The following is a 25975-nucleotide window of genomic DNA, read 5'->3' on the forward strand; positions in this document are numbered from 1 at the left end:
TCTAGTGTGTGCAGATATAAAACCACAATCTCCTCTCTCCTAACCTTGGATAAGATATTAATACAGATTTTATTTTTTCAAAGTAAAAATTGATTGAGGGCGTTCAAATTCCTCCATTTTTGTTATTCCTTTCTTTTTCAATTGTTTTTCTCATGTCTACTTAAAATAAAGTGGTATTGTTCAACAAAAATTTAAAAGACAATGTTAACAAGATCGACTTTTAAACTTGATTTGTTCAATGTTAATACTCTTTACCTACTTTGCATAAGGTTGCTTTGGAATATATAATTCACCGAAATGAGAAGTCCATAACTCATGGTGCCTTTCAAATAACGACGAACTCGAGCCGCCGCATCCATATCCGTGGAACCCCATGAATGAAAAGTACAAATCTATACAAGACAATCAAGTTTGTAGCTTGTTTTGAGTTTATCACCTCAATACTAATTGGTAATTGAGTATAGCCCCTTTCATAATTGGTAATTGAGTATGCCCCTCCATCAAATCACTAAACTGTCAATTTGTTGTATAATCTGCCTGTTTACTGCTCACAATTCAATAGCCATTTTGTCACAGTTACACCTACCTATAGGCTACTCCTTTTCTCTCTCTCTCTCTCTATATATATATATATATATATATATATATATATATGTATATGTAGACTTCTCCTTTTTTCTCTCTCTATATATTTCTCCTTCTTTTTTCTCTCTCTCTCTAGAATATCTCTTGCTTTCTCTCTCTAATCAACTAATTTGGATGAAATTAGCTATAATTGATTCGACATCATCTATAAAAATATTCAGATGTATTTAGTTTAGATCTATCTTTCCACTTAATGCATGAAAACACATGCTTGCAGGTCAAACAACAAGAAGTCCATGATTCATGGTGCCTTTCAATATTAATACTCTCTATCTACTTTGCATAAGGTTGCATTGGAGTATATAATTCACCGACATGAGAAGTCCATGATTCATGGTGCCTTTCAAATAACGAAAAACTCGAGCTGTCGCATCCATATATGTGAAACCCCATGAATCAAGAGTACAAATCTATACAAGATAATCAAGTTTGTAGCGTATTTTGAGTTTATCTCCTCAACACTAATTGGTAATTGAGTTTAACTCCTTCCATAATTGGTAATTGAGTTTACCCCTCCATCAAATCACTAAATTGTCAATTTATAGTATAATTTGCCTGTTTACCGCTCACAACTCAATACCCATCCCGTCGCAGTTACACCTACCTATAGACTTCTCCTTTCTCTCTCTCTCTCTATAGATTTCTCCTTTTTTCTCTCTCTATAGAATTTCTCCTGCTTTCTCTCTCTAATCAACTAATTTGGATGAAATTAGCTAAAATAGATTCCACATCATCCATAAAAATGTTCAGATGTACTTAGTTTAGATCTATCTTTTCACTTAATGCATGTAAACACATGCTTACAGGTCAAACAACAAGAAGTCCATGATTCATGGTGCCTTTCAATTTTAATACTCTCTATCTATTTTGCATAACGATGCTTTGGAATATGTAATTCACCGAAATGAGAAGTCTAGGATTCATGGTGCCTTTCAAATAACGAAAAACTCGAGCCGCCGCATCCATATTTGTGGAACCCCATGAGTAAAGAGTACAAATTTATTGCGTTAGATTTTTGTTAGGGAATAGAGTGTGATGACCAATGGAGGATGAAGGAACCTATGGTTACTGATAGAGATGAACATTACCATTTTCTCTGTTCTAGAGGTAGAAGTGAGGTGAAGGGCTTAACTTGGTAGAGGTGAACTTTGTTCTAGTTACTACTACAACTACTACTATATAGTGTAGAGGTGGAGAGAGAAACCATTATCCTTATATTTTCCATTACTAGTGTAAGACAATGTGTTTCAACAAAAAAAAAAAGTGTAAGACAATGAGTACTTTACACATTAGGGAGAGAATAGCGTCGACCCTTTAAGCCTGACATTCTCCCTTTAACTTCGCCAGAGAGATTAACAGTTGACTTCCATCAAGAAGAATTTATTGTCTAGTGTGTGCAGATAGAAAACCACAATCCTCTCTCTCTTAATCTTGGATAAGATATTACTAATAGATTTTTATCTTTTCTAAGTAAAAACTGATGGAGGGCATTCAAATCACTTCTTTCTTTTTATGAATTTCCTTTTCAATTGTTTTTCTCATGTCTAATTAAAATAAAGCCTTTTCAACAAAACAAAAATTAAAATAAAGCGGTATTATTCAACAAAAATTTAAGTGAGAATGTTAACAAGACCGATTTTTAAACTTGATTTGTTTAATGTTAATACTCTTTATCTACTTTGCACAGGTTGCTTTGGAGTATATGTAATTCACCAGAATGAAAAATCCATGATTCATGGCGCCTTTCAAATAACAAAAAACTCGAGATGTCGCGTCCTATCTGTGGATCCCAGTGAATGAAGAGTAAATTTTGCAAGCCAATAAAGTTTGTAGCGTGTTTTGACTTTATCACCTTAATACTAATTTCTAATTGAGTTTACCCCCTTCCATAATTGAGTTTACCCCTCCATCAAATCACTTAATTGTCAATTTATTGTATAAACGACCCGTTACTGCTGACGATTCAATACCCATCCTGTCATAGTTACACCTACCTATAGACTTCTCCTTCTCTCTCCCTATAGATTTGTCATTTCCTTTTTTCTCAATCTCTATACATTTCTCCTTCTTTCTCTCTCTCTCTAATCAACTAAATTGGATGAAATTAGCTAAAATGGATACCACTCCATCCATTAAAATGTTCACATGTACTTAGTTTAGATCATTATGTTTTCACTTAATGAATGCAAACGCATGCTTGCAGATCAAATAACAAGAAATTAGTGTTAGTACCACTTGATACATTACTAACATTTCATATATATATATATATATATATAGAGAGAGAGAGAGAGAGAGAGAGAAAGAGAGAGAGTTGTAAAACTCATGACAGATCTGAAAGTACCCATTTTTAGAGAACCACAAAGTGGACTGTCCTCTTACCAACCTAACTCATTTTCTTCTTCTCAAGTGATGAAGTTGAATCTTGTGAAGATGAACAAACAGGTAATAGTATATTAGTCGAAGGTGACGAGGAACCAGTTATAGCTAATTTAGTGCCTTCATCACATGCTCTTGCTGCTTTCTCTACCATCCACCTCCCCGACCTCCCGTAACCACTTTCTTACTCCTATGTATTTTTATTACCAACCGAAATCATCTTCTTCTTTTAAAGTGATGAAGATGAATAAACAAGTTTTGGTATACAAGTATAAGGTGATGAGAAGAAAATAGTTTTAACTTTAGACCAAAGAAGTATTCTAGCTCCGGCATCATGTGCTCTTGTTCGTTCCTCCGCTGTATCAAACGTACCCAGCCAGTGTCTACAACAGCTACCATCAACACGATGACATATCTTTCCCCCATATTTAACTACTTTGTATCTTTTTATGCACTCCTAAACCGTTGTCCTTATCTTTTTCCATTACTAGTGTTCTGTTTGTAGATAGCTTGAGATTCTTCAAAATTGTTATGCAACTAATTACTTCAATAGTTCAATCTATTGATTTTAGTCGCAGTCTTATTGCGTGAAGTAACAGTGCAATGATCGATGAGAATAAAAATAAATCCAAGGTCCGATCAGAAGGAATATGGATTCCATGGCATCCTATTCCAATATCAAAATCTACGAAATTGCTTGCATATATGAAGCCCACTGGCCTCCTATTCCAATATCAATATCTATGACATGGATGAGCATGGATCCATCTGAAACATCAAGAAGAGCTTGATGTCAAGTGAAATTAGGGAAAAGAAGAATTGGGGATATTTGTGAGAAAATCTTGTTCCATAGATGATATTGAAGGATGCTCAACTTTAGAGACACGGGAATTGGGCTCGCCGGCTAATACACCGCCCGCTAACAGCATTTCGGGCGGGTGCTTTTAGCAGCGCCCTTCAAACATGGGTCGGAATGACCGTTCAACCCAAAAGCTCTAGGTCAAACCTTTTCAAATAGTGATAGTTTAACTCTTTGTCCAACCCCAGACTCATGGTTTTGTTTTTCATTCATCCTTCTAAGGAGCCGAAAGAGAAACAGTTCACTTTCCAATAAAATTATGATAAATCCCTACTCTACACCAAGTGAACCATCTCTAGATTAAGGGTATGTTTGCTAATAAGATATTGTAATTTAGACATTAAATAAAGTAGATGTAGAAATAGATGGGCTTTCAGATCCCCTAGGATGACCCTAAAGTCTTTATATGGCCTTTAGGATCCAAGATATCTTAATTGACGGTTACAATGCTCATCTAAATTCATGATTATAGCATATTATAATCATGATCTATCAATGTCATTTAAATGTAATGACTCTTCAAGTCCAATCTCAAAAATAAAATAAAAAATACTTTGTAATAATTTACCACACTTTTACCCCAAAAAAGACATGCAATTATAATAACCTAGTAAAGCAAAACATAAGTAAACGAAGTTGCATAGAGAACTACCCTTCATGCTTGTCTCTATCGGTCTCAATGTTTTCTACACGCACCATATAACCAGGAACTTTATTATCATCCTTTAATGGACTTAATCATTCTCCATTTGAAAAATCATGAAATTCCACGGCTTTTCCTTATCTCTGTCGAGGAAATATCCATCCGGAATATCTCTTCTGGTATCGATATGAACATTTCTTTCAACTCATCTGGGATTTCAATATCATCAAGAACCTGGAAAACATAACAAGAGGATTTTGATTATTTCTTATTCACAGGGAAATACTAACCTAGCAGAATATAATTTAGAAACTTTGAATTGTAAATTCACCTTGAAAACACCATCGACATTTCGACCACCTACAAGGAAGGTGCATCCTGTTGCTTTACATCCTAGAAGTATTCCGAGCATCTTCTCATAATCTCCTCCGTAGTATTTTGGCTGAAATTTGAATCGTTCATTCATTTGTAAGATATCAGAAACAAAATTATTTTCATTTATTTCATGCCAGATATCTTCAAAATACACTCTAAATGTACTAGAAGTCCATTTTGAATATAATGTTCTATTGAAGGTAAGTTTTTAAGGAGATAGAGATCTCATACATTGATAAGCCTTGCAGCAGTATCTGCACCAATAACAAAGGCACTGCCAGGAAAAAGTTCTGCTTTCTTGTAAAAATATGGCTGATTAGAAATAATTATCGTCTTTCCTGCCGTTGGAAAAATTAAGAACATAAATTGAATCAGAAGATAATCTCTTTCTACCTGTCCATAAGTTTCTAAAATACAAATCTTCGTATTACTTTCACTTTATATGTTTCCTGAACTACATTAATAGTAATATTCCGAAATTAGGTCTAGTGATTCCTCAGATGAAGTGTACACAATATTATTTAGAAAACTAGGTAAAGGTTAGCGAGCACCGCAATGTAGCTCTGCGGAAAACTAAACTAAACTAAGAAGTAAACTAGGCTCAACAGCTAAAAAGCATGATAAAAGGCATAAACAGAGATACTAGACATTAAGCCGTCTTTATAAGCCACAGATGAAAAACTAACATTTTAAGTGGATGTGGATTTGGGGTTCCAAAATAATCTCCAGGGCGCCCTAGATTTTGGGTGCGAAAAATCTTGAATGCCCCCCAGCCCCGTCTTCTTCTCTTCACGCCAGTTGCTGGCGAAGGGTCGCAGGCAGACTACCATTGCCGGCGACCCTTCAAAGAACAAAAAATTCTCCTTCCATCACCACCACCATTCCTGACCACCACCACCATTTCTCTCTCTGTCTCTATCTCAACCTTCCATGGAAGCTCTAGTCTGAAGCTTTCGTGAAAGCTGAAAAGAGAGACAGACAAAGAAATGATGGTCGGAATGTTGGCAAAAGGAAAGGAGGAAGAAGAAGTTAATTTTTGTAATGAAGGGTCGCTGACAATTGCAGTTTGCCAGCGACCGTCACGAAGAGAAGAAGAGAGAGCTAAGGCATCCAAGAATTTTCCACCCAAATTTTGGATGCCTTTGAGATTATTTTGGAAGCCCCAAAGCCGTGGCCATTTAAATTTATCAAAATACTGGCAAACAAGAACATATTTGATGATTCGGTTGAGAAATTTGTTGCATTACCATGAATAACGAAATAAAAATATGAAACCTATTCTAGAACTTGAAAATTAAATAGATCAAATGTAACCACCCTCACCAACTTTTTCAAATTGCTTTACGCGGTCCTTGATTTGAGATATTGTTAATGGAGGCTTGTCCGCGTTTATTGCTGAAATCTCGAAACATGGAAACCCATCGCCGCAGATGCTACAAATGTAAGAAAATATTAATAAAAGGTTAATAGTTTATCCAATCTAATTCAACAGGTTAATATTAGGCAATATAGTCATAAGTTCCACAATGGTTCCACTTAAAGACTCAAATGTTACTAGTGATATATGAGTTCAATAAAATGCTGAAGTAGAAGTAAGATATCTGAGTTCAACTTTCTCCAATTTCTTATAATCTTCATCCTATTTCTTTTTTATTCCCCGTATTTCTTGATCGCAATTTCCTTCAAGAAACTAATGCAGCACGCTCGCTACCCATAAGGAGATGTCCGAAGTAGTACTATTATTATAAGCAGTAAAACAAGAAATACTAATTATGCTTTAAATTGTACTACTAAATAGGGCTTTCAGTAAAAGAGGGCAGTAAGTAGCGTACTGTAGTAATGAAGGTTTACTGTTGCAGCCTTTGCAGGGGAGGGGGGCTACACTAGAACAACCTTACATGAGGGTATCTCGGGTAGTTCTTTTTCATTCCGAGTCCTAATACAAGTAGTTATATATCTTCATTTTTATTATTTACCAACATTACTTTCTAGTTCTTAATAATTTAATCTTCAGCTTTTGTGTGTGTATATCATGCGGTAGTGAGGGCCATGGAAGTGAGGGCCATTAAAAGTATGGGGACTTACAAGTTCTACTCTATTATCACTGGTTCTAGAGAGGAGCCCTACATCTTCAAAGATAAAAAAAAGAAAAAAAAGCTTATTTAAAAACAATGTTGACGGATTCTAAAATCTTCGACATGCCATAAATAATTTAGAAGATTCAACGAAGGAGGACAAAGAAAACTTCAGCAATCTTCATCACTCAGTCACTGAAATAATAATAATAATAATAATAATAATAATAGTTCCCGACTAAACCAATCCTTCATGGTAAACCAGCAAGAGAAGTCCCAAATTTTCGGAGCACCACTTGATAGAGCACCACTGGAAGGTTCTCGGTAATCCCCCACCTCTCTCATGTCATGTGTCAGGGTTAAAGACTTCTTACTTTTTTTAGGTTCTCGAGCTTTGCATATGACACCAATTACTCGTGTTCACAATCAAGAAGGATACACATCGTTTTCTAATCCATTGAACTACTTTGGAAATTGGAATAGAACCAACTTGTTAGTACATCTACGTCATTAGTTCATTACAGGTACTACGGGGTTTCTTCTACTCATTTAGGTCAGCCATGGGTTCTTCCCCTTTTATTACGTCAAGCCTATTTAACCCACATGCTTAATGAACCTATCCAAAACTCGGATGTATCTTTTGATGTTATAGATGAAAACCATCCATATCTTCCCTTTCAACTACTACGACCTTAGAACTCAGACATATTATAGGCTGCAACAACCCTATATTTGGCCAAGTTTTACTGCAAAGATTCTTATACTACACTAGGACCAATACTCATATGACTTGACACGAGCTGAAGAGAGGTAAAAATGTTATCTTTGGGGTAGACCTATTGTTTTTGCTTCTTTTGAGTAGGGCGACCAAATTTTAATCACTACTACAACCAGGGGTGACCCACGTTGGGTGCGGTGGGGCACGTGGCCCCCACTGCCTGAGTTAAGGATGTAAATTGGTCCAAAAGTTTCAGGGTCTTTTTCCGTAAACTAAATGTAATTACTAACTTTATCACAAAACAACATTTAGCTCAATGGCACCTGGATTAGTTGTCCGTAGTGTATGTCACAGGGTCGAATCCACCATCTTATTTCATATAGGTTTTTTCGGGTAATTTGTTTTGGAAAGTTTTAAAGGCAACTCTAATATAGTGTTAAAGGTGCCTCCTTCTTTCAAGTTTGTCTTGAGGGAGGCGCCATTAACACTTAGAAGGGGCGCGTTTAAAATTCCCCATTTGTTTTTTCCCCTACTTTCTTTGTAGTTATCTACTTGCCACCTCAAATTTTCTTTTTAACTCCTATTTTCTGATCAAATATTTCTTAGCCCCTATTCTTTTGTAAATTTGAGTTTGACCTTTCCTTCTGCTAAAATTCATCCAACCTCCGGTAGAGTTATTTGCATCCCCATATTATTCTTATGCCCACTTCATCCTTCATTTTTTTTATATTTCCTACCAATATTCTTTTAAAGTCACTTTTATCTCTCATCCTCTCCTTCCTTAACTTCTTTACATAATATAGATTATGAGGATTTTTTTTCAAGATAAAAGGTCTTCTTATTCTTTTTAACATATACTTTGTACTTATTAGTTGAGACTTGAGAGTAGTACTTTTTTTAGCAATTCACACTTATAACTAATTTTGATAGAGGTTTGTTATGAAGCTCCACAATTTGTCATTGATGATGGTATTCATTTTTTACTGTTTAATATAATTAAATGTGCCCCCACAAAGTAAATTTCCTGGGTCCACCACTGACTACATCACACGTGGGTTGCACTATTGAGCAACCGATAGCATTACCAACCAATCAATGAATCAACATACAAGGTTATAACTGTCGGAGAACCTATTTTCACCCAGGAAACGTCAAACTACAAGAGCAGCCACAGCTTTACGCTGTTACGCAGGCCCTGATACTCATCCTATCATCTAAGGGTACCTGGTCTAAGTGGGTTCTGGGGAGCAGGTGCACCAACAAGGGCATGAAGGGTTGATTTGCCACCCAGGACAGCCGCTACAACAACTTGGTGTAAGGCTTACTGTGCCTTTCTGCACAATATTTAGCAGATACCTAACGTCCTAACCTGTAAAAAATCCAGAAAAATCCTATCTAATCGCTAATCAGGACTTCACCAAGGTTTAGTTAGTTAATTAGTTAGTTAATATCTCTTAGGGATTATTTTGGTTATGTTTTTCTGTTTCCATTGTATTAGTTCGTTCGTTATCTAGGTTTCTCAATAAAACCTTGCCTTCTCAACGAAGAAATATCTGCTAGAAAATTTAAAGTTTCATGTCACTTATTGAATGGTATTTTAACTCTACTTGTTATTTGAAGTATAACGTACATTAATCCTAATTCAGACATCAAATGTGATGTTCTACAATTTGAGAGTAGTGCAGCCCACAACGAATGATCTAAGCGCCAATAGTTTGAGAGGATATACTTCTCGGTGCAGATTATCATTTCCAAAAATCAGTTTGCTCAAAAACATATTCCCCTATCAAAATTGATCAAAAGACAAAGGCCAAATATAGAATAAGGGAGATACTGTTCGCTGTCGAATCTTCAATCAAATTTCATGCACCAATTCCTTTTTCAACTCCAAATTTCGGTGAAGTTCATCTGCCCTGTGACTTTATGAGATGAACATCATGGAAAACTTTCAGCTGTCATAATATCTTGTTTGAAGCCTAATCATTACTGAAGGTCCCATTGTTATATGTTGTGTTCAAATATCAGCTTATTCAGGACTGAAGTTAATTATATTTTTAAATATGGTTGATTAGCGTCAAAGTATCACTTAATAAGTGAGACTAACATTAAAAACCCTCTTAGTGTTCAGTTGAGAAAGTATTTATTTTTGTTGAGTTTTAATTGGTCAAGATTTCAATAACGTTCAAGTATTAAGTCAGTGATCTTGCACCAGTAAGCTAGCTTATTTTTTTATCACTACAACTTTTTTCTACGCAACTACTTTAGAGGGATTGCACTGCCTCAGAAATTTTGACTCACGTTTGTTCCAAATGGCATTTCCAAGAGATTCATTTGTAAGAAAGCCTCATCTTCTAAGGAAAATTTCAATAACAACAGTTCCAGTACACAAAATGTTTACCTTTTAGCGACTTCCAAGAGTTTGAGGTGACCATCATGCAAAGGATTAAATGAACCAGGTAGAATTATCTTTCTTTCTAAATTTGAGGGCTGTGTTTCTGCAAATTTAGTTCCAAGTAGTAATTAAAAATATATTGAGATAAACTGCTTAAATGTCGAGTAAGTTTATAACAAGCTGCAGACGACATAATACCTTTTGAAAATGGATAAACTTTCATGCATATTTCTCCATCAATAAGTTGTTGTAACTCTTGGTCCTCCGTGAACAGACTTTCACATTCATCAGGAACCTCAGACTCGTCCAATTCTGAAATAAATAAGGATGAAACTCTGCATGCATCTGCAACTGCCTAAAACAAAAGGCATTGTCAAGATACAAGAATCCACGATATGAAGGTTTAATAATGTATGTATAGATATAAATATACCATTATAAAAATGTTTTCAGAAGCATATCATGGTAAAATTATAGGACCACAAAACTATCATGCTTCACTCTACCAAAAATGGCGTAAATATGATACCTTTCCTCCTACAACAAGGAAAGAAATTTTGGTAGACATGGAAATGGAAATCGACCGAAATATTTTGAAATTTATTTACTTGACAAGGCATTGTTAAGAGAAACTTGGTTAAATTTCAGTTTTGAGGAAATTTTGGTAGGCATGGCCATGGGAATGGAAATTTTGGTGATGATAATGACTTAGTGGCATAGATATACACGTAGTACAAGGAAAAAATAGTTATACACTTAAAACATAGAAAAGGCAGAATGATTGCATAAATTCTGCCTTTTCTATGTTTCAAGTGTATAACTATTTTTTCCTTGTACTACGTGTATATCTATGCCACTAAGTCATTATCATCACCACATTGCGCAATTGAGACAAGGAGACTAGCGTAATTGATGAAGTAGGACTCCCGTAGTTCATGTCCAACTTATCATTTAAGCATGTGAACTAGGTAAGGGTTCCAGACTTCCAGTTAAGAACTTAAGTACTGAAACAGAGTCACGTTACGATCGTTTCCTACAATATACGTGCTGTGACTCTGTGTGTACGTTATAGAGTGGTTCAATCATCAAACAGAATTTGATTAAGTTCGAGCACTATTTCACACAATCACACTAACTATATAGTAGTATGTATAATTGAGACTGAGTTCAAGAAACTGAATATGCATAAATGTAACTTGTGCTTAAGCAATGTTCACTTCAAAAATAATCAAATCAAACTGATTTATCTTTAACATTCAGCACACACCTTTAGTAAGTAATGACTGGAGACAGTGTCTTCTTGCTCACGAGTTCGCAAGCCCTGGAACAAGAATCTGAATAATCAGATACGATATAACATGTAACTCAAAATAATAACCAAACAAAACTCAGTTTATACCTTTGACAATGTAACTTTCGATACCCAATGTCGATCAGATGTTCTTGTTGACAGAAAAAACCTATTTTGTCCAAAATAATGAACATTGAGTTCAGAAAAGTGCGCGTTCATATTTCCAAGTCAGCATTTTCAAATACATAGCAATAATGACGCCAAAATCTTATAATTTACGTTAATTCCCTACCAAGCCTTTTCGCTGAACCTTGTCTTGAACTATCTAACTAAATCTTACATTATATATATATATATATATACATTAATGTGTTTGTGTATGTGTTTAAGAGAAAAACATCTCAAAACGTTATTGGAACTCGGATGAATTAATAGCAAAACAGATAGAAGTGTCATGGCTACTTGCCTACTTCATACAAAAAGGTGACGCTTGTAGAAAGAAACATATTGAAAATTATTGGAACTTGAAACCCACTAAGAAATGGATTTTGAACTTATTTATCTGAATATCAGAGAGCATCTTTCGAGTGATCATACAAACTATTGAAAGTGAATCCAGGTGCATTTGCAATATAGGCAAATCCTTGGGTATCCTAGCTTTTTCTAGCAATGCAGCTTTTACAAATATAAAGTTGTAAACGGGCAATAATAAATACCTGTGCTCCCCTCGTTTTGGGGGTGTGCTAGCCAAAGATCCAGTAAACCCCACACCAACAACTGGGAAGCCTATTAAAATGACAGCCTGAGAAGGTCAGAATTTCAAGGATAGAGAATGACAAGTATAATGTTTAGCATTAATGGAGACTACACACAGAACTGACTCTGCCTCGGTATTGCAAGGGCAATTCTAGCCTTTCAGGATACGAAACTTCTTCTCAGGCTACCTTTAATACCTTGTTCATTTACTATACTTCATCATATTGCCTTTTCTTTTATAGCAATTTACCAAGGAAAGAGACATTCTAAGACTCATAAGCATGCGTAAATTGTTCATAATTTTAGTAATAGAAGGCAAGAACAAAGGACAAAGATCATCATATTTTACACCCATTACTAAGGTTATTCTAGAGGGCTGTAAACTTGGACGAATACCTCCGCAGAAAATTGGGTTTTCCGACATAAATGTCAAGCAAATTTATCTGATAACAACGACGTGACATGGCATTCTCGGATTAATGTTATTCATCCACACCATACTGATTCTTAAGGTCAACGAACACAATCGAAGTTCCAACAGAATAACATGGAATTTACACCTATAAGATTAAACTTGGTGGAACAACATCTTGGTAAAATATAGAAGCACTAGGTTTTTTATTCAAAAATTTTAACTACTTTGATGCCTATAACACAAAACTAAATTTTCAAGTCAAGCTAAATAGCTAATTAACAATACTACTAGTTGCCCAACTTTCTCCTTGGGTGAGCTTAATAATTGAAATGACATAGGGTTTGGAATTTCAAATGGAATCCAATAAGAACCAATACCCTTTCAGTAACTGAACTAGGTCTTTTTGACAAATTATTCCAAATAGCCAAAGAACAACTGAGCTAATCTTAATTTTAGTAATCAAATGTTAAAGAAAACCTGGTTTAGATAGTTTGAGCGCCCGATTATAAGCTGACAATGCCATATCTTCTGCAGTTTGCTTACTAGCAAATTGTGTGGGCATCTGAAATAAAAGAATTCAAAATTATGGAATTAAAAATCACATTGGATATCAAAAATCACTTCCCCATAAATTTCATAAAACCCACAAACAAAAAAAAAGAGGGAAATTTAATCCCAATTCACTTCTTATATATTTTTGCAACCTTTTTTATCAAAAACCTCATTTCAGAGCTAGATAGAGAGAGGGGCAGTCACCTTGGAGAGCAATTGGGCCATGGAGATTCTTGAATATGGAACAACAGCTTCAAGTATAGTGCTGGAAGCGCCAGGAACAGAGATAAGCAATCCAAGAGCCTGTTTGTTACCCAGAGATTAGCTTCATTCATCATAAGAGAAAACTGCTGGATTATTACTAGTCTAGAGAGAGAGAGAGAGAGAGAGAGAGAGACCTGAGAAGCTCCACCAGCAAGATAAAGAACAGACTGTGTAGGGTTGGCGTGTATTGCTTCCACCAACGCTCGAATCCGACCCTCCGTCATCTCTCTCTCTCTCTCTCTCTCTCTCTCTCTCTCTCTATGCCCTTTCTATCAGTCTCTGTCACTTCCTATTGAATTGAATTGAATTGATTTACGAGGAGAAACAAAGCTCTCATGGTTTGACGCCATTTTAAGGTGGGGTACTGAACCTTCAAGATTTCTACATGTGTGAAGGCATTGAATTTCAAAATTAGAGTTGTCATGTGGGACAATGAATCCAATTGGTTGAACCAAATTGCCAGATTGGTTTGTCACATAAATAAATTGACTCGATTCATTTGGAACGACTTCCATTTTAATATTACAAAACTACAGCAGAGGAATGCACATTTCTTAATAGACAAATCAGTCCAATGTGCTCCTCTAATTATGTATGAGCGGAGGAGATTTAAAAACTAGAGTTATTCTGACATTAACCGTGAGTTATTTAGCGATATAAAAGAGCTAGAATCATAAAGGATTTTCACAAAAAAAATTATCAAGTTGATGTCGCAGTTGTGATATTCATCTCTCAACGACCTAAATTTACTCAAACTTTCAAACCATAACCGCTACATCAATTGGGTAACTTTTTTTGTCAAAATCTTTTGTGATTTTAGCATTTCCCTTAGCGATATAAGGACTACACTATATTCGGATTACACTTCTAAAATAAAGGGGGAAGGGGTGGATTTTAGGTCCAAAATCATAGGGTCAACGGATTTGGAGTCTAAAGATAATATTAAACAGAAAATAATTTCATGAGGAGTAATTTACATGTCTAACCTCTCTTTCTCTACTACTACCTAACCTATTTCAGGTTAACTAAAATTATTCATATTAGAATATACAGATAATTTTTTCAGTTTCAAGAAAGTAATCCTCAATAAGAAGTTTTTATCTCTACAAAAAGTTGTTTTTTCAGTTTAAAAGAATGTATCTCTAATCTTTTGACCAAAAGAAAATCGATCATAACTCTTTCTTCTTTAGTTTATTGAGAGAAAATCAAGAGAAATCGCAGAAAAATCCCATCTAAGTTTTTTAGTCTTCACCTGGAGAAAACCTAGAAGAACATGATACTCAATGAACTAAATTTCTTCTTTTACCATATTCTCTTTTTTTTCAACGATAGATTGTTGCACCGTGCATGCTTTTGTTGTTCTATTCTCTCCAGTAATCTTGTCTTCTCCAAAAAAATTGCACGAAAGGTAATTATGTATTTTGTAAACTTTTTGTATATTCTCATAATATTTTCTTCATTCTAACAGCATATTTACGCTTTATAATTTTCTGACTTACCCAGAAAATCATTTACATTTTGTAATTTTAAATGAGCGAGTTTATTTTTCAATCCTTAACGCCCTCAAGTTTCTTGTAGCACTTTTTTGATTTTGCATAAATTGAGTGGAAATTTTACCAACATTTTCTAAACTCTGACAAAAAATAACATATTTAACAAACATAACAGCGTTACTCTCAAAATGACTTTATCGGCAGTAGAACTGTACAGATTTTTCGTAAAGTTTTACATTTTGATTCTTTTCACCTTTTTATATTTTATCATTCCATGAATTGCAAGTACTTGTTTGGACACTAATATATTTTACAAATTTACAGACGAGAAGATGAGTAAGAGACGGAGATGAAGATTAGTAGGAGGCAAAAATAAAAAATGTCAATTTTTGGGCTAAACAATAAGTATACCCAAATGAATGACTTACAACAGTCTGGTCTGGGGACGTTCCACGAGAAGCTCTGTGGTGGTGAATTCAGTTACCGGTAAAAAAAATTAAAGTTTTTTTAACGGTGAGACAACGATTATCGCCGACAAACTACCCCTAGACCCTAGCGGTGGTTTTGTTGGTCTACATGATCTCTATATATGGCCTTTAGTGTCTGTTTTTCACAAATTCCTCACAATGACGACTGAAGATGACTTTCTACAACAAATCAACTCCCTCTCCACGGATGACCCAAACTCGATCATCACGCAAACAATAGTAGATTGATGGAAAAGCTTAATGCCCACCGATGTTGTATGATTAAGGTCCTCGATTATACACAATTCAAAGTCGATCTTCTTCGAAGGAAATTAAAAGGTATTTGTAACCTCTCACACCCTTACATTTTCACTGAAGTTCGTACAACACTTTTATGGTGAAAAATGTTTTTGAAAAATGCTAATAATGATAAAAATAAATAATAATAATAATAATAATAATAATAATAATAATAGTAGATGTCGATTAAAATATTATTTAATATAATAATTATAATAATAAATTTTTTGATCAATTTGTCTTTAAATGTCTACGAAATTTCGTGGATGCATTTGAATAATATTAATAATAATCATAAAAATGTCCTAAAAAATGTGCATTACACATTTTGTCCATGGTTAATATCTTGAACAACTTTAATAAGAAATTTTGTGTATAGATTTAATGCCTTGGTATATATCTACTAGATATTTTGTTTATGGATTTAATGTCTTTAAAACCGAAGAAGAAGAAGAAGAACAAGAAGGAGAAGAAGAAGAAGAAGAAGAAGAAGAAGAAGAACAAGAAGGAGAAGAAGGAGAAAGTACTGAAAGAGAAAGTACTGAAAGAGAAAGAAACCGAATTATGATGATTTAAAACCGAATTATGATGATTTAAAACCGAATTATGATGATTTAAAAATGTGCATTACACATTTTGTCCATGGTTAATATCTTGAACAACGTTAATAAGAAAATTTGTGTATAGATTTAATGTCTTGGTATATATCTACTAGATATTTTGTTTATGGATTTAATGTCTTTAAATACTTTAAGACAATTGGTCTATAAACTCAATATATTGAAGTGTCTCAAAATATCTCGAAACGTCTTTACAATATCTACTACATTTTGTCCATGAATGTCTCTCTGTCCACTGCCTCCTAGCATATAAATTGAAGTTACTTTGGTTGTTCATCAAGAAACCCGGTAGTTTCATTCTTAAAGGATCATTGTACAATTCCCTCAAGACAATCAAAATATTTTGAATGGTTTAGAATTATCCAAATTTAAATATCTTGACATGTTTCTACAACATCTAGGTATATTTTGTCATTGATACGTATTCATTCTTAAACTGATAGATTTGTTCAATAAAATAGCCGTTACTTTTCATTTTCATTCTTAAATTATATGTTTGGTTTCTCACCAAAAAACGGTTACTTGTCATCCTAACGCAATCATTGTACATTTTGTTCACGACATCCAAAGTTGAGTATTTCCAATGATATAGAATTATCCATTAAGGGTCCGTTTGATACGTGTGAAAACCGTTTTTTTTCTGATGGGAAAGAAAACCATTTTCTTTCTGATGGGAAAGAAAACAAAATGTTTCATTTTTAGGTGTTTGATGGGAATGTAGGAAAACGAGAGTGCCTCTAAAAAAATGAATAAGAATTGGCTTTTAGGTGGCCCTTTAGAAAGCAAAGTCTAGATTAGATTTTAAGTTGGACTTTTTAGGGGGTGCCTTCAGAATTCCGTGAAGATGCTTTCGTCCTTCCACAAATCTTATATCCATCTTTGAAGCAAACCGAAGAATTAGGGTTCACATCAATTTTTCCCCAAATCTCGTCTTCTTCTCCTTGCTTATTCTACCACGAAATATAAATTCCTTCTCACGAATCAATTAGGGTTCATACAAATTTGGATTTTCTTTTCAACTTCACTTTGTTGACATTATTTGCTTTGCAAATTTTACTTTGTGAAGTGATTACTCTCAGGATTCATGTGAAGTGATTTTCCTGCCATCAACATAGGGTTCATACAAATTTGTGAAGTGATTACTCTCACGAATCAAACCCTAATTTTCACACCCTTACCCTCTAAATTTCCATGCCATCAACATAGGAATCAACCAAATCAAACTTGGATTCAGACCCGTTAAACCTATCATCATCAACATCCCAAGCTTTAATCATCATCATCAACAACTTTGAATCATCACCTTCATACTTCAATGGACATAAAAGTTTAAGTGAGAAGAGGGACGAGGGTTTGGACGCAGAGAAAGACGGGAAGAGAGAGAAATACGTGAAGAGAGAGAGAAATACGGGAAGAGGAGAGAGAGCGCATAAAGTGACTAAAGGTGCGAAAGTCGATTTCACACCTTTTTTGTGGGAAAAAAAATTCACAGATTTTCTCACTTTATTTTCTATCAGAAAGTCGTTTTCACACTTAATTGGGCCAACCAAACGGTGGAAAATCGATTTTCTTAAGAAAATCGATTTTCCCAATCCATTTTCTCATGTATCAAACGGACCCTAAGACCTAAACCCATGATGGTTAGCCGATGTCCTAGTACTCCATAACTCCACATATAAGATGGAACGAGGATAAGTGGCCACATTTGTCGGGTTAGTACTTCAAGAGGACCACGAAACTAACTTGGTCACGTAAAGGTAACAATCCAGTTCGGTGTCGATTTTCCCCCAATTCTAGAAAGAGAGAAAGTACTGAAAGAGAAAGAAACCGAATTATGATGATTTAAAATCGAGAAGAGTGAGATTGAGAAGAAGAAGAAGAAGAAGAAGAAGGGGAAGAAGAAGAAGAAGAAGAAGAAATGCACAATATTTTTCATTCAGATTTTCGATCAGCGCTGCATATAGCAGCAACAGCAACACTTTCATATTTGAATTCTGCAACTTCTTTAACCACGACTACTGAATCTTGCTTCATTGCCTCTCGTCATCATCATCGTCACCGCCCTTTGAAGTTAGTGACATCCTTGAGGGTTAATTACCTTTTCTCATCTCCATTTATAACTTCATCTAGGTTTTCTTCTTCTTCTTCTGTTGCAAATGATAATGGAGGAAGAAGAAGAGAGATTCAAGAAACGAAGAAGGTGAGAAAACCTTCTATTTGTACGGCAGATGAACTTCATTACGTTTCTATTCCAAATACAGAATGGAAACTCGCTCTCTGGCGTTACTTGCCTTCTCCCGAGGTCATTCATTTCTCATTCTAAATCAATTAATTTTTTTTTTTTCTTTTTTGTAATTTTCATTGATTTGATGATGCTGAATTTGTATAGGCACCTTCAAGAAATCATCCTCTCTTGCTTTTGTCTGGAGTTGGAACAAATGCTATTGGTTTTGATCTTGATTCCAAGGTAAGTTACCAAAAATCAATGCGAAATCATTTTGAGTGATTGAGTAACTATTTTGTAGGGCTTGAGAGCACATTTTAATGCAGCTTATAATACTTTTAGATGCCTCTGATTTGTTTCTTGATATGATAATTTTTATGATTTATTAGGGAATGAGGACATAGTGTATCTAGTGAGAAAGTATATACTTTTCAAATAAAAATTTCAAGATGAATCCATTACGGAAGTTCGTCTACTTCCTAATGAATGAACTCTTAACAGTAAAGTGTGCTCCATTGAAAATTGAATATTTCTCTAGCAATTAGACTGAATAGATTACCATCATTGAGCTGGTGGAGAGCAAACGAAGAACTTTGAATTTTGAAACATGGGTACCAATCAAAATCTAGGAACCGTCATTACATAACTTAGCGAGCTTGTATTAGTCATGATTTAATCCTACAACCTCCATAGGGAAGAAGTACTTAACCACTTAAGTTAGCAATCTCTGGCTATCTACTTATTGTAATTGCTTTTGTGATTAACATCTTTGACACAATACTCGCGTTCAGAGTCTAGATGCAAACACAGTTTGAAATGATGGTGGTAGTAAATATTAAATAAGATCTTGATTCGAGGTCTTTGTTTCTTATTTTATGTGCACTTTAAAATGATTCTTTAGCAAATCTATCAGCATCAGTCTTATTGATGCATGCTCAATTTTCAGTCTTCATTTGCACGTCACATGTCAAACCAAGGATTTGACACATGGGTTCTTGAGTTTCGAGGTGCTGGATTGAGTACTCAGGGAGCAGAAGGGAGCGTAGTTGACCAGTCTGAACATGAAGGAATTGCTTCTGAGTTGATGGAATCATCTAGTAAGGGCCAAAATGGCGGTGCTTTACCATCACAGGATCCGTCAGCTGCTAACCTTGGTGCTTTGGCCGAGGCTGAGATTGCTGCCACCCAGAACTTTGGGAAGTTGGGAACAGTTTGGGATGATTCACTCCTTGTGACAAAGTTGACTGAAACTCTTATGCGTTTGTCAGAAAAATTATCCGGTTTTCTGAATGAAGGTCAACCCGGAGTTGTATCGGCTAATATATTTGACCAGATATCGAAACTTATGGGAGATACTCAGTTTTCTAAACGCTTTAATGATCTCCGGGAAAAACTCTTAGGTCTGTTGGAAACCAGGCAAAACTTTTTTGTTGCTACCCAAGTTAGAGAATTTAGTCAGAGGCTTGTAAATATTGTCGAGGAGAGTCAACGTTCAGTTTCACCACAGCTGTTTGACTTACAAGAACGTCTTTCTACAACTATTGAAGATTTTCATAAGCAGCTTGACCTGATCCTTAAGTATGATTGGGACTTTGACAACTACCTCGAAGAGGACGTACCTACTGCGGTAAGGTGACATATTTTCCTGATTAAAGTCTATAAGGCTTTCTTTAGTTTCCACTTCAATGAGATAATTTGTCTTCTCTGGTTGCAACTTAAACCAATTAGATTAAAATTTTGAAAGAACTTCCACGAGATTAAACTGACAGATTTCCGTATCTATGTAGGTGGAATATATAAAGTCTCAAACCAAACCAAAGGATGATAAGTTACTTGCAATTGGTCATTCCATGGGTGGGATTTTATTGTATGCTATGATGTCACGACATGGTAAGATGCCATTCATTATATTTATCTACGGTATCTTGTCTTCAGCAGTTCAGCTAGTAATTTGATCCGTAATTTAATGTTGCTAAGTGAAGAACTCATTAGAAACTATATTGATCTTTGGAAGCGATCTCTGAACTTAATAGGAAACTAATTTTATTTTTGAACTTTCGCGATTCAACATAATTTTTTTCTCTGCTTATCGATGTTGCTTTTGCTGCATTACTAAAATTAGTAGTATGGTAACATCATAACATCGCCGTACTCTTTACTGGTAAGATTTTGTGAACTTTTGTAGACAATATGATGCATGTAAAATGACTTACCCATTTCAGCTTTATACTTGGTTTGTTTTCTGAATGTACACAATCATGGTTATGAGTTATGACTTTATGTACGAGTCAACTATTAGATTTGTTGCAATGATGCTTCATCTTTCAGGATTTGAAGGAAGAAACTCCGATTTTGCTGCAATTGTTACATTGGCATCATCCCTTGACTACTCGTCTTCCAAATCTTCACTCAAACTCCTACTACCTCTTGTAAGTGGACTCTGTAAATAGTTTTGGGTTAAATAATCTGAGTATAGTTATTTAATTATTTTAAATGTTATTTCTTGTTCATCTTGTAGGCAGATCCTGCTCGGATTCTGAATGTTCCTGTTGTTCCATTAGGGGTGTTACTTGCAGCTGCGTACCCTTTTACATCTCGCACACCATATGTCTTATCTTGGCTTAATAATCAGATCTCAGCTCAGGACATGATGCATCCTGAGCTACTCAAAAAGCTCATCTTGAACAGTTTTTGTGAGCATCAATCAACATTCTTTCATCGTCTGCCTTCAAGCATGTATTTAAATGCTCAATTATTGTTATTACTCCGTATTACTTTTATTATTATTATTATTATACTATTATTTATTAGAGCACATCCCAAGTGCTTATGGTTAGTATAGGAGCTTAAGAAATCTAGAACAACCAAATTATAAGACTCTTCTCATAAAAATATAAAATTTCTTAAATGTGAAGAAACTACAACAAAACCCTAATCCTTTATGGTGAATATGTCCCTAAGATCATTTTGAATTTGTAGATAGTGGTCTCTATGCACCAACTCTTTCTAAACTAGCATTAGTAAGTTACGTTTTTGCTCTGATCTGTAACTAACTCCAGTTTGACGGAGGACTGAATATTAGTGATATGCTACTTCTTAATTAAGTGTTCCAATACGGATAGGTACCATACCAGCTAAGGTTCTCCTGCAGCTAAGCACAGCATTTGCAGAGGGTGGATTATGTGACAGGAGTGGTACTTTCTTTTACAAGGATCATCTACGAGACATCAATGTCCCTGTTTTAGCACTTGCTGGTGACTTCGACTTCATCTGCCCACCTGATGCTGTTTACGGTAAAACCAGTTTTAGTTTTCTACAATGAAATTGTTTTTTTTTTCTTTTCACGGAACAATATTCAATTTTTCAATATTTTTGCTTCTATTGAATGGTACAGAAACTGTAAAAATAATGCCTCAACACTTGGTTGCTTATAAAGTGTTTGGAGAACCAAACGGGCGCCATTATGCTCATTATGACTTGGTCGGCGGAAGTTCGGTACTCCCTCTCTCTCTATATATATATTAGTCTGTCTACAACCTATATATATATATAAGTTGGTTAAGTGCTGGTCTAAATTCTGGTTTCGGTTGCAGGCAGTTGATCAAGTATATCCCTGTATAGTTGAGTTTCTGGATCGTCATGATGTCATCTAACAAAGAAGTACGAAAATCAAATCTCAATAGATTATAAGTGAAGGGAGTTTCTAATCCTATTTTGGCAGATTAAGGAATTCTAAGACAAAATACGAAGATTATCCAAGTGCTTAGCGGCATTTGTGCAGATATATGTGCGGATGGTGATGTTGTATATAATGATACAAGTGCCAGACGTTCTTTTATTTATCTGAAGACTGACTTGTAATGTCGCTGAAGACATGATCAAAGTAAGTTAGGGTACTAAACAAAAATATCAGTCTTTACATTTTTTTCATCTTATCAAATTTTATTTATCTTTTTTCTCTAAATTTGGCCCCAAAGACAATTATTTGTAATAAATTAGTGACTCGGTCTTTGGTTAAATTCTTTTTTCTATTTTTTTTTTCTGTTTTTGTTGCGTTACTTTTTTCTTTTGTGAAGTGAGGGCATTTAACGGACTGTGTTAGGGCATCCGTTTATAGGGAGATTTCGACTGATAAATATTATTAGTCTAAACTGGACCGATCCAATATGTGTCCTTAATATTAGTTAGAGAGGAGACCTGCCCTTTTGCGCTGACCACCGCTACCATCCCTTGTGACGTCACCACAACATCGTTAGTCTTTCTTTCGACGTCACCACCACCATCCTCGGTCCATTCTTTAACAGAAGCATCTTTAACAGAAGCAGAGAGAGAGAGAGAGAGAGGGAGAGAGAGAGAGAGAGAGAGAGAGAGAGACTCCATTGTAGACACACAAATATGATTTTTGGGTGAGTCATTTGCCGGGCAAATTGTGGAAGAAGTGGTGTGTAACCGTAATTAATGGGATTTTTGACGGTTGTGTATGGGGTGAGCAGCGGTCGGCTATTTTAGGACTAGGCCGAAGCGAAGTCAATTAGTGGCGGTTTGATTAAATCATCGCCCGAAGCTGGATCAAATCGTCAACCAATTTCGCTCAGTCCAGTTTGATTTGACTAGACAGAGTTCGATTAATCGGTCTGATCAAACTCAACTAACTAAATCAAACATGAGAAAAACTGAACTTAAATGTGAGATTTCGTATTAGGTTTAGAGAGAGAAACAGGAAGGAAGAGGATGATCAATAAGAAGATTATCATTAGTTATTCAATAATGAGCTAAGAACTCATATTTATACAGTTTGAGTGTAGTTAGAGAGTGAGAGGGAAAAAACAGTTAGTTATAACAACCTAACAAACTTATGTATATAGGCACTCTCTCGTCTCCACTCTCTCTTCTCTTTATCTCCTTACTCTTACACTCCCCCTCAAGCTGATGAGCAGTGAGAAATCAGATTGGAGAAGAAGCAAACACCATCAAGGAGCTAAGAAGAGACCTAAACAAAGGATTAGAAAGCCCCTTAGTGAAGACATCAGCAAGCTGCATTGATGAGGAAACAAATTCCAACTTAAGAACCCCTGAAGCTACCAACTCCCTGACAAAGTGATAGTCTATTTCCAAATGCTTAGTTCGAGCATGAAAGACAGGATTCATAGCAAGGTGTTTAGCTCCCATATTATCGCAAAATAGCTCAAAAGTGCCTGAGTGAGAGACTCCCAATTCATTAAGAACATAGGAAATCCAAAGAAGCTCAGAGGAAGCAAAAGCCAAGGCCTTGTACTCTGCTTCTGTACTTGACCTGGCCACTGTGGGCTGCTTCTTAGAAGACCAAGCAATTAGAGTTGAGCCAAGGAACACACAGTAACCGGAAGTTGACCTTCTAGTGTCAGGACACCCAGTCCAATCAGAGTCACTATAAGCTTTGAGAGAAGAAGTATCTCCTGCACAAATAGGAACACCAGACCCCAAAGATCCCTTGAGATACTTCAAAATCCTTTTAACTAACTGCAAGTGAATATCAGTGGGAGAATGCATGAATTGAGCCACATAGTTGACACCAAATGATATATCTGGTCTGGTCATTGTCAAGTACTGTAAACCCCCAACAAGACTCCTATATAGAGTGGGATCAAACAATGGTATCCCATCATTAGCTGATAATCTTTTACCAAATGGTATAGGAGTAGCAATTGGCTTTGAATCCAAAAGATCAGCCTTTTGGAGAAGCTCCAAAGTATACTTCTGCTGTGTCAACAAGAGATCAGAGTTAGGAAGAGTAGTAACCTCAATTCCCAAGAAGTAGTGTAGAGGACCCAAGTCCTTCATGGCAAATTCAAGACCCAAAGTTTCAATAAGAACTTGAATAGCAGATGAAGAAGAGCCTGTTAATATAATGTCATCAACATAGAGGAGAAGAACAAGAGTATCCACTCCATTTTTGTATACAAACATGGAATGATCTGTTGAGCTCCTATGAAACCCATACTGTTGAAGAAAGTCAGAAAACCTTGTGTACCAGGCTCTAGGAGCTTGTTTTAAGCCATAGAGAGATTTATGGAGATGACAAACTAAAGAGGAGTTGTCTGAATCCACAAACCCAGGTGGCTGCATTATATATACATCTTCATCAAGAACTCCATGAAGGAAAGCATTGGATACATCCAACTGCTTTATGAGCCATTTATTAGTAACAACCATTGTAAGAACCACTCTTATAGTGGAGGACTTAACCACTGGACTAAAAGTCTCAGAATAGTCCAGACCATCTAGTTGATGAAACCCCTTGGCCACCAACCTTGCCTTGTATCTGTCAATACTCCCATCTGACTTCAATTTTGTCTTAAAAACCCATTTACAACCCAAAATGTTCATAGATGGGGTAGAAGGGACCAAGCTCCAAGTACCATTCTTCTGTAATGCATCATACTCCTCTTGCATAGCTTGACACCAGGCAAGACTCTTAGAAGCTTGTTTATAGGTGGTGGGATCAGGAAGAATATATAAGAGACTTACAAAGGCCTGAGGTAAGGGATGACACATAGAGAAATGAGAAACAAAGTCTGGTAAATACTTTGATCTGTGAATACCCACTTTAGATCTTGTGGTCATAGTATGTATAGGTCGAACAGCTAGTGAAGGAGCAGAAGCATCACTATTTCTGTAATAGGACCAATATGAGATGATGTATGGGAATCTTCTTGAATTGGAACAGACACAGAATGCTGAGAAGAAGAAGAAGATGATACCACTGGAGCACTTGGTGTATCAGCTGTAGTGATGATAGGCAGAATCACTTGAGAAGAAGAAACATTAGATGATAAAGAACCTTGATCACTATCAAAAGGAAAAAGATCCTCATCAATAAAGACCACATGTCTTGAGAAATATATTCTGCCTGTGCTCATATCAAGACACTTGTAGCCTTTATAAATCGAGCTATAACCCAAGAAAACACATCTCACAGACTTGGGACTCAATTTGTCTTCTCTAGCTAATAGCTCCTAAGTATGGATAGCAAGCACATCCAAACACTTTGAGCATTGAAAAATCAGAAACATGACCAAATAATACCTCATAAGGATATTTTTCATCTAAGACTTTTGATGGTAATCTGTTTATAATGTAGGAGGCTGTATCAAAGGACTCAAACCAATATTCTTTAGGCACAGAAGCTTGAAATGCCAATGTATTGCCCATCTCAGTGATCTGCCTGTTCTTTCTCTCAGCTCTACCATTTTGCTGAGGAGTATAGGGACAAGAGCATCTCAAAGATATCCCATTAGCATCCAAAAATTTCTTAAACTCTACTTTAGAGAGTTCAGGAGCCCCATCTGTTTGGAAGACTTTAATAGAAGCAGAAAGAAGCTTCTCAAATGTCAATTTGAATTGCTTAAAGCAGTTGAGACTATCAGACTTAAGTTTCATAGGATAAATCCAAAAATATCTACTGTAGTCATCAACAAACAAAATATAATACCTTGCTCCTGAGATAGATGTAACAGGAGAAGGTCCC

General features: G+C 35.6%; 2 protein-coding genes across 2 annotated transcripts; one reads left to right on the plus strand and one right to left on the minus strand.

The window, feature by feature from the left end:
* Positions 1–4336: 4336 nt before the first annotated feature.
* On the minus strand, positions 4337–13856 carry LOC147543447 (Nucleotidylyl transferase superfamily protein). Its single transcript, XM_086634334.1, has 12 exons — positions 13499–13856; positions 13305–13403; positions 13026–13110; positions 12094–12163; positions 11486–11546; positions 11354–11407; positions 10285–10441; positions 10093–10189; positions 6225–6334; positions 5133–5239; positions 4858–4968; positions 4337–4760 (listed from the first exon to the last, which is right to left on the minus strand). The coding sequence occupies exons 1-12, from the start codon at positions 13586–13588 to the stop codon at positions 4641–4643; spliced, it is 1161 nt and encodes a 386-aa protein (XP_086490460.1). The 5' UTR covers positions 13589–13856; the 3' UTR covers positions 4337–4640.
* Positions 13857–16677: 2821 nt separating this feature from the next.
* LOC147543448 (uncharacterized) lies at positions 16678–22487 on the plus strand. Its single transcript, XM_086633640.1, has 10 exons — positions 16678–16851; positions 17869–18546; positions 18634–18711; positions 19415–20095; positions 20256–20358; positions 20797–20897; positions 20987–21161; positions 21591–21761; positions 21863–21963; positions 22062–22487. Exons 2-10 carry the CDS (start codon positions 18163–18165, stop codon positions 22119–22121), a joined length of 1854 nt encoding a protein of 617 aa, XP_086489766.1. The 5' UTR covers positions 16678–16851; positions 17869–18162; the 3' UTR covers positions 22122–22487.
* Positions 22488–25975: the final 3488 nt, after the last annotated feature.

This window comes from Eschscholzia californica, unplaced genomic scaffold (genome assembly GCF_041429995.1).
Source record: "Eschscholzia californica isolate CP2 unplaced genomic scaffold, dmEscCali1.0.p SCAF_4, whole genome shotgun sequence".
NCBI classification, from domain to species: domain Eukaryota; kingdom Viridiplantae; phylum Streptophyta; class Magnoliopsida; order Ranunculales; family Papaveraceae; genus Eschscholzia; species Eschscholzia californica.

What these genes read in the sequence shown, in the direction of transcription:
- LOC147543448 (XM_086633640.1), top strand. Translation starts at nt 18,163, where the DNA reads ATGCACAATATTTTTCATTCAGATTTTCGATCAGCGCTGCATATAGCA. An exon ending in GTTACTTGCCTTCTCCCGAG is followed by an intron (nt 18,547 to 18,633) that starts GTCATTCATTTC and finishes GAATTTGTATAG; the next exon opens with GCACCTTCAAGAAATCATCC. An exon ending in TCAAACTCCTACTACCTCTT is followed by an intron (nt 20,898 to 20,986) that starts GTAAGTGGACTC and finishes TTCATCTTGTAG; the next exon opens with GCAGATCCTGCTCGGATTCT.
- LOC147543447 (XM_086634334.1), bottom strand. Translation starts at nt 13,588, where the DNA reads ATGACGGAGGGTCGGATTCGAGCGTTGGTGGAAGCAATACACGCCAAC. An exon ending in CCAAAACGAGGGGAGCACAG is followed by an intron (nt 11,547 to 12,093) that starts GTATTTATTATT and finishes TGGACAAAATAG; the next exon opens with GTTTTTTCTGTCAACAAGAA. An exon ending in CCAGTCATTACTTACTAAAG is followed by an intron (nt 10,442 to 11,353) that starts GTGTGTGCTGAA and finishes CTTTTGTTTTAG; the next exon opens with GCAGTTGCAGATGCATGCAG.